The 9,376-nt window shown below is 35.8% G+C and overlaps 1 protein-coding gene across 1 annotated transcript in view; it reads right to left on the bottom strand.

Moving 5' to 3' along the window:
- The window catches only part of TTC39C (tetratricopeptide repeat domain 39C), a 25,814-nt gene extending 17,230 nt beyond the window's left edge, over window positions 1-8,584 (bottom strand). Inside the window, exons 1-5 of the mRNA XM_009647648.2 lie at window positions 8,537-8,584; window positions 6,878-7,006; window positions 5,787-5,901; window positions 1,955-2,309; window positions 499-667 (exon numbers count right to left, since the gene is read on the bottom strand). Of these exons, the coding sequence (XP_009645943.1) occupies window positions 499-667; window positions 1,955-2,309; window positions 5,787-5,901; window positions 6,878-7,006; window positions 8,537-8,569 (801 nt within the window). The 5' untranslated portion in view covers window positions 8,570-8,584. The remainder of the gene's footprint in view (window positions 1-498; window positions 668-1,954; window positions 2,310-5,786; window positions 5,902-6,877; window positions 7,007-8,536) is intronic.
- Between the last annotated feature and the right edge of the window lie 792 nt (window positions 8,585-9,376).

The following is a 9,376-nucleotide window of genomic DNA, read 5'->3' as shown; positions in this document are numbered from 1 at the left end:
CAGAACTCACCCTTAGCAACAGAAAACATCCTGGATTGACCTCTTAAAAGCAAAAGCAGTTATCTGAGGAAATTATTGCAGAGAATTAGCTGTATATGAACAACGCATAAAATGAAAAGAGAAAGACAAATGCTATGTACTCAGCAGATAATACTCAGATTTTTGCTTGACAAGCAGAACTAAAATAGCTATTTATACCACAAGAAACTCACGAGTGACCAAAAGCACTTCCTTTTGGCACAGAGCTACAAATGTATCAAGTAGCTGAAAAAGAACTTCAAAGTGCCATCAATTCAGATAGAAGTAGTGGAATAGCAGGTTTAGCATGTGAACTTGAAACTAGGAAGGAGTTAGTCCTTTCTTCTTACTTCTCTTTCCATGTATCTATATCTTCAGTCACGATTTGCTGAAGCTTGCACAGTTCCTTTACATTAGAAAAACAAAATAACAAAAGGGTGGGGAGGAGAAGTCAGTCAAACAGAAGAAAACATGCAATACCTCTAATCGCTGTATCCTTCCCTTGAAGAACATGAACAGAGAAGAATTCGGATAAGCAGATTCTTTTTTTGCAAGAATTTCTTTTGCCTCTTTCAATCCTGCTTGGTTATCACTGCCATCAAGGGCAAAAAAGGGACGAACAACTGTGTGATACCACAACAGAGCTAATCTAAAAGAAACATAAGAGTAAAAAGGATTACAGCCGGTAAACAGAAATTTAAGGATAATGTTCTACACAGGCAAATTTTTAAATGATTCAGAAAGACAAAGAAAGAAATGGATCCTTTCTTACGCAACCTGGCTTTAAAACATGCACAATACTATTGCCACACATCAATGTACTCCTACACTGCACATGAACATACAATTCAGTGCATGTTACCCAAAGATAAAACAACAATCAAGCTCGTATCATCAAAGCAGTTAAGCCTTTAGAACTCCATAGATTTTAAAAAAGAAAAACCCACAGGAAAACTTTGAAAATTAGTTGTTCATTAGAGGGGAAAAAAACCAAACCCAACCAAAACTAAACACACATCAGCAGACACACTTGAGATCAATGTCAAAGAAATACATCCGGTGTTCAGAAGAGCAGACATCTACATGACCTACATTACTCCTGGCAACAAGGGCAGAGCACAAAGATTTTCAAGACCATATGAAGAGGGAAACACCCCAAAAAACACTGGTTTTCTTCCCCATAAAGGAGAAAGAACAAATGAACAAGAATGTTTAATCTTAAGCTTTCTTAACCAAACAGAAATCCAATTCTTCTCTTCAAGCAGAAGAGACTTCAGCTCTGCTGTCAATGTTTCAAAAGTGACATCTGATGGTACCTGGAGTAGGTCCAGTACTAAAAGCATTAATTTGGAGATGAATAATAAACCCATTTACAAAGGCAGTTTAAATTAGGTCTGGCTAACCCTTTACCTGATAACAAGACCCAAATGCAGCATGAGGGCTTGGAAAGAAGAGTACACAAATAACACCCCTCTAAAAAGACTGTAAGGGAACATCCCATTTTACTCAGATGCTAAAATTAAACTGGGAAAGTTCTTTGGCTAATAGTAAGGATAAATAGCTAAGGGAGATCAATGACTCGTACAAAATAGTATGTCCTCCATAGCAGAGGATATAACCCAGGTAAATTCACTCAGGGGGTGCTTTTAGTTACTCTGCTGGCATATAAGTTACGAGGCATTAGAATAGCAGGTCCTGAAGAATACAGCAAAATACTGACACAACCCCCAAATACATTAAGTAACAGCAGCGATATCTCACACACTAGTAAGTGATGAACTTACTGAACCACAGCATGTTAAACAACAAACTACAAGTTTATTTTACCTGCTGTTGTTTCCTTTAAAGCAACATGACTTTTTGGTTTTGACTTCTTTCAATTTACTTACTTTCAGTACTAAGTTATCTACCAAAGCATTTCAATATAGCTACTCACGTAGCTAAAGGGGCCTTCATGTCCTTACTTTCACTTGCATACATCAGTGAAGAAAGCCCCTGTAGGCGGTCTCCAGGAAAACCCAGCAGGTTGATGATTTTGAGCAGGTTTGGGGGCACCATGGATATGCAAAGATGAAAAAGTCCATATCCAAAGCTAACAGCACCTTTCAGTCTGTTTAGCGAATCCTCCGTTACACCTTCTGCAGCAATATGATTATCATTTGCAGCATCAGAAGTCAAGGATTCCCGAGTTGTTTTCTTCTGATATATTTCCTGAAGTGTATTAATGTCCGTATAGCACTTATTGTAAATTTTCCAGGCTTTTCGGAGTATCCACCCACCTTTTATGTATGCTAAAAATCAAGGAAAAAAATATTTCAAGGACATATTTCAGGAGTGGAACATAGTAAGCAGTAAATGCTATTTCACAAATCCTAGGATGCTCTATTTGCATTAACATACTGTATAAAGGATTTTGTAATTGCTACTGACATCTTGAAGAGGTCTTTCACACTGGGCACTAAACTTAAGCGCTTTTCAACCAGAGACTTTAAAACAGCACGCAACAGAAAGGGACTTCCCTTTAGCTATGTAGCAATACAACTGTCAGAAAGAAATAGAGGAATCAAAGAACTTCACGCTGGATTCTGCTCCACTATAGAGTGGAGATGAAACAGCTGCCTGGCAAACAGAGAGAAGCAAAACTGAAAGATACTACACCTCTTAAGCCCAAATGATGTTAAAAGACAGTCAATGGGAAAACGCTAAGAAAATCCCTTCCTTTCAGTTAGATAATAAGATTTTCAACACCATCATTTCCCTGCCCCTCATATGAACACAGCAGCTTATAATTAAGAAAAAAATAAAGAGAATGCATAAATTTTACATTTTTAAAACATTTTTCAGTTGCCAAGCTTCCTCAATCTCAAATGCAAGCTGGGTACCTGAACTTCCCTAAAAATCTGGTCTTGAGCATTCTCAGCTGAGAATGAGAGCATTCTCAGTCTCACTACCCTCTTTATACAGGAGGGTAAAGAAAGGCATGACACCAAAAAATGAAGATGTCCTATTTGCCTACTTACACACCATTCATCTTAGTGATAGCACATCCTTGAATAATGGTAAGTGGTAAACAGAAAACATACACAGAAAATACTTTCACACATTAGTTGTAAAAGCAGACACCAGCATTTTGTCTGTGGTAGAGCCCCAAGAATTAGGAACTGCAGTGACAAAGGAGTTGACTAAAAATGAAAGAAATTAAAAGCAGGGTTAAGGCAGCAGTGTTCTAAACAGATAACACCAAATTTGCATAGATCAGTGCTGTAACTAATGCCAGACTTAGATCATAACAGGTGGAGCATGTCAAAGAAAAGGAAAATGCTATTAATACCAAACCACTCTTTTTAAGCCTTTGACATCTTTGACAAAATTCTTCCAATTACAAACAAAAAAAATCTAGAGAAAGTACTATCATGGACTAAACTAGCTCTTTTTGAATTCTTGTTGTATGAAGAGGGGATGAAGCTATTTTGATACCCTTAAGAAACCACACTAAGAAATACTGCAAAATTTGTATCCTCAGTTGTGACAGAAGGGTTCTGTCAACATGAACTTAAGTATTAAAAAAAATTAATCCTCTATCTTGAGTTCCATATTAAGGTGTTACAATAAAAAATGTAAACCCCTGCCATGATTCAGCTGCATTACAAGACTAGCGTTACTTCAATTTTAAGCAATTAGGTCACCTTTTGGCTGCAGAGAATATTTTAAAAGTTACAGAGTTCTCCACAAGATCATACAACTATGCAGCAGACAAATAATAAAGAAAACCCCACGTTTTACTTGTCCTACAGCTAGTGTTTCTGCTAACAGCTAACTACTGCGTTCTGATGCACGCATCAAATAGAAAGGATATGATGTGGAAAAAAGTATAGTTTTAGGCTTTACTTTCATTAGTGTGCTGTCATGAACAGTTCACTTTCACAGCATAAACCTAATAGATTTGCTATACTAGATTGTTGTATCTAACAAATGAAAATAATGAATTTCCGACTTTTTAAGCATAAAAATTAAATCAAGCCCAGTCACTGAGCTGATTTCCCAGCATGAACTTCTGAAAGTAGTCAGACCCATGACAGCAGTGGTAAATATCAAGAAAGGTAGTTCAATATTGCTGTGGGAAGCTAATATAAAGTTGCTGTTACTGGCTTCACAATGAAAATATTTCTAATACATCCACGAGGGTGGAAAGGAAAATCTAAAATGTGTTAGGCATATGAGAAAGCAGCTTGCATGTCATCATATGCTTCTTGTCAAACTGTTCCGGGAAGAAAACCACAAGAAATTCTTTACCCATCCACTGATGAGAAATATATATCTGCCTCTGAAGAATGCTTTTTTTTTTTTTTTAAATTACAGTAATTTCCATAATCTGGTTGCTACTCCTGTACAGAAACATGACAAAAACAAGAGATGTTTATACATAATCAGAAAGATAATATACTCAAAAAACTAAAATAATGGATCCAACAGTTCAGCAACAGCAGTAACTAGCAGTTGCTGAGGTGGCATTTAACCACTCACAATTTTAACTAGATTTCAGGTACGTTTTTTCCTCAGTAGAGTAACCCAAATATACTGCACGTTCTGCAGTACTCCACTACCCACTTCAGTTCTCTAAGCAGCAGACAAGAGAGAAAGGGAACAGACACCGCCCTCAGTTACAGCCTCCAAGCCAGTTATACAGCTGCAGAATACATACTGAAATAAGAAAAAAAGCTTCAAGAGGGGGAGAAAAACAAACCCCACAAGTGAAAACCCAGAACTGCATCAAAAATAGTATGAAAACCTTTCTGCAGCACTACACACACAGCAGGCAGAAATACCCCCTGAATTTCTGCTAGCGAGAACCAAACACATTCTTGATGCCATGGCTTGGAAGAAACCAATCCTGCACACCACAGAAAGCAAGATGTCCTTGACTGAAGATCTTAGTGTTATTTTAAATAATCAGAATGTTATTTCCCTGATTCCTTTCAGCTGACCAACAGGGTTTTCACTGAGATTCTGGTCTGAGTGCCATCTCTTGGTCTTCATTGATTTGGTAAGAATCTGGGAACATGCTCACTTTGTATATGACCTTGACCGTATTTTCTGTAAGGTCATGGATGAAGGCACATTTTAAGGTTATGCAAGAGATCCAGGAATGCAAGAGAACATTAGAAACAGCTTTGCAGCTGAGACAAGGTGGTTTGTATTCAACAGGACAGGATTAACCTCTTTAGCATGCAAAGATGCACTTTGGTGACCAGAGAGTAAGAACTGATTCAGCAGTTCCACCTTCAACACACTTCATTTAAAATTACTTTCACTGGCAGCTTGTCATCTCCCTGAGTTGTCATGAACATAATGCATATGCGACATTAGGATTCTCCCAGTGGCCTGGACTTATTACCTCTTTTATCTTGCAGGCCACACAAAGCATGCAGATGCCACCCATCTTCGTACCAACTCCTCAAATGCCTCTATGGGAACATCCTAGATAGGATTCCAGCCTATCTAAGGAGAATCAGTTAAATATGATTATTGGCATGAAAAAGCAGAAAGCTGTAATCTGTAACAATCCAACTCATCTTTTTATGATACTACTACCTACACAGAGGTAGAACAATACCTCTGCAAGTGTACCAATCTTGGAATATTTCAAATGGAACTGCGTTCTTTCTTACAAAACAATCTTCTTTACTGATAGCCGTCTTGCCGCTTTATGATCAAGCTTTTATCACGCAAAAAAAAAAATATATCTAAACATTAAAGCCACAGCACACCTGATAACTCTTGTTTTACAAATGAGAGCACAGCCAAGTAGACTTGACAGTCTGCTACAATTATTTGTCTTTGTAGACGATCTATCATGGATAGAGCAGATTTTCGTCCGTCAACCTGTTTGGAATATACAAGCACAGAGAACAGAAAAATGTCAACAAAGATAATACAGAATACTAGTTTAAACCTGACAAATTAAAAAATACAAAATTAACTGCAAGTGGTAGTATTGCTACTAAATTAACGCAGCATTTTGAAGTGCAACACTATTCTGAAAGTTCTTTGACAGTTCATCAAGCAAGCTCCTACTTAATATACCTTACATATTTGCCGTCAGCTATTTTTCTTAAGATTTATGAATATTCAGAACAGATTTAAATTTCATTTTATTATTACTAAATTAATCAGACACGCAACTAAAAGATGTTAGATAGGAAGAGCACAGGAAAGGCTATATGACAAGTGGCAGGGAAAATAGTGTCTCTTCACAAAGAGTTAAGTATATCAGGTTCAATACTTTTTAATCAAGTAAACTAAATATTGAAGAGAAGTTCTTTTTGTGCTGTAGATCTGCCATGTCACACTAGGCAGGCCACTCAACTGGACATTTCTATACTACTATTTTAACTAGTTCTCAATCTGCATGCTTCATTCTTCCTTCCTTCTTTAGAATGAAAAAATCTAAAAAAGGGAAGGAAAATTCTGTAAGAATATGTCTGGCACACAGCACTAAGCAGCCTCAATGTCACAACTTTTGAACGTTACTGGAGCATGTATGAATTAAAGTTAACCGGAATTAGACAGGCCACAAGCTTCCTGAAATACTTTTAGTAGGTCACTAATTCAAGGTTAAGAAAAGGTGTCAAGAAAATAATTACCAACATCAACACAACCTGCTGCTTTAGAAGAGGAAGTACCCGACTGTGAGGAAATCCAAGCAAAATATTAAATAACAAATTTAGAAATTAAGTCAATCTCAACTGCTCTTCAGGTATCAAAAATCATCTATTTAAAATACAAAAAGGACAGAAAGGACGTCTCCAGAAATATTTATCCAATACACAATTCCATATTTTACAAATAATGTTCTTACATTCTTTTTAATTTTATTCTTGATTGTTTCTATAACTCCAGCTTCTTCACTTTCACAGAGTTTCTCTGTAGCCTTTAAGTCATCACATGCCAGCTGCATTTTCTCTTCTTCAAATGTCATCATAGCATTCTACCAAAAACCAGATTTCAATGACAAAAATAACAAATATTTTTATTTCTACAAAAGCTATAGGATAGTAAGTTTTCATAGAAACGGGACAATAAAACTTAGCTTTTTAAAAAGCATATTAATGCACACGCACATCAGTACACATACTTCCTACACAGAAACACCAAACTGTAATGATTTGAGTGTGCTTTACTAAAATTTCAAGACAAATCAGAACATACGAAGTCCTAACCCTTTGTCTTAACAAAGCTTCATATGCAGTCAAACTGAATGTACTTCACATTAAGTGGAAGAAAAATTCATAGAAATTAATTTTCAGTTATTGTTATGTAAAGCATGATTTGCATCTGTGCAGATACTGCTTTTATATTATTCATCCACATAAATAATAGGCCTCCAAAGTCAGTAACAAGTAACAGCCATTGCATTTTTCAAAATAAAACACACTATTCCTACATATGTAGGAAGGAAAAAAAATAGGCATCCGACTCCCAACTACTGCTCAGCCAATTTAGAAAGAATTTCAGCATAAGTAACTTCTTCTCTTGATGCTTTATTAAACGAAAGCTCTGAATGACACAGGCACACAAAGTGCTGCTGCTATGTTTAGAACAGTAGCTAAGGAAGGTATTTTCAAGATCCACTGATGCTGCACTGTGATGTTACACTGGTTCAGCACATCAATTCAGATAAGCAAGCCTGAGAGATTCTCCCTCATTGCTTTCTCCTCTCCATTGACTTAAAAGCAAGCATATGCCCCAGGAGGTTTCCCAACGAACATATTTTTCCATATTGCATAGTCTACAGACACTAAAGAGAATTCAAATTAATTTCATTTACAACTTGTCTATTTCTGGCATATTATAATAAATTCTGTCTTTAAAAAGAGTATTACCATAGATAATTTTTGGTGCAATCTAAGATTAAGCAGCAAAGTCAGAATAAGGACAGTCTAAAAACCAAGATCCAAGCATTTTCTAATACACCTGCTCAGTTTTTATATAAGACATTCTTATTTTTAATACATCAAAAAAAAAAGAAAAGCATGTAACAGACCTAACTTGTTCATTATGACTCTCTAGTCAGTCAATATTCTTAGTTCTCACATATTCAAAAAGGAAGCAAGGCAAAAGGACTAAATTAACAACTTTCACCCATCAGTAAGGATGGAGAAATTTTCAATAGCAAAAGCTATCAGGAAAATGGCATTTTTTAGTATTATTTCAGTAATACCTCTACTGCTCATTTAAGAGAGTGGTTTATTATGGCTCTTTTAATGGAATACATAAATATTTCATACATTTGAGCAGCTGAATCACAGAACCTTTACTTTCTATTTAAACCACATGAGTGAACCAGTTTTATATAACATGAATTATTTTCTAGCTACATTTAATCTAGAACTTTGAAAAAATTAAGTCTCGTAAAAAGAAACAAATTAAGCATATCCACCATTATGAATACACGCATGCACATACAAAAATTTACCACAAGAGAAGAGGTGCATACTCTTTGCTCCCATCTACTCACCAAAAAACTGACAAAACTGGCTCCAAAACTCATTAATGGGCTATGGTTTCTGTAAAGAAAACAAAACATAATTACTGTATTTGCACATATTTCCTACTGTAAAGATCAATATTGCATTTCTTGATTTTAATGTATACATCTTTAAATAAATCTTGAGGGGTTTTTTGTATTAAGTTACAAACAAACGTATCATTCTGCAAGATGTAATGGAAAGGCAAAAGCTTCATCATCTTTACAAAGACTCAAATTGATCTTTAAAAATTTTTTTTCAAGAATTAAGATGTAGATATTTTTTAAGAGAAACCACTGTCATCAAAATACATTCAGTGCATGTCAACAAATATTTAAGAGCTGCAGAAAATTAAAAATCTGCTAATTCTAATCTTCTCTATGATCTGTCACTACAACTTTGACCTAGCCCAACCTCGTTAACTGGTTCTATTAGGAGATTCCCACTTCTCTCTGTTCCTATGAATTTAAGTTAATCTACCCAGATTTAAAAAAATACATATGCCACATAACTAAGTTTTTGGAAATACAAAGTTCGTACAAGGCTTACGGTTTTATAGCTGCTTTGTTTCAAGCCCAGAATACATATCTTACTACACTATGTGGAATAGTTGTAAAATGTTTCATATATTCCATTTGCAGGGATATTCCAAAAGGGCAAAATCAACTGCTAGATCAAAAAAAGTAGGCAGCCAGAACCTTGGTAATATATGGGACAGGTTTCAAGCTTCAGGACTACTGTTGTCACCAGACCACGGGGCTCCAGTAATATCACATAGAAGGCATCTAAAAAAAATAATTTCAGGGTCTCAGCAGTACCACTGACTCACA

Source organism: Egretta garzetta, unplaced genomic scaffold (assembly GCF_000687185.1).
Source record: "Egretta garzetta isolate BGI_Z169 unplaced genomic scaffold, ASM68718v1 scaffold229, whole genome shotgun sequence".
Taxonomy (NCBI): domain Eukaryota; kingdom Metazoa; phylum Chordata; class Aves; order Pelecaniformes; family Ardeidae; genus Egretta; species Egretta garzetta.
The sequence above is the reverse complement of the archived record's forward strand: the minus strand, read 5'-3'. Positions and strand labels throughout refer to the sequence as shown.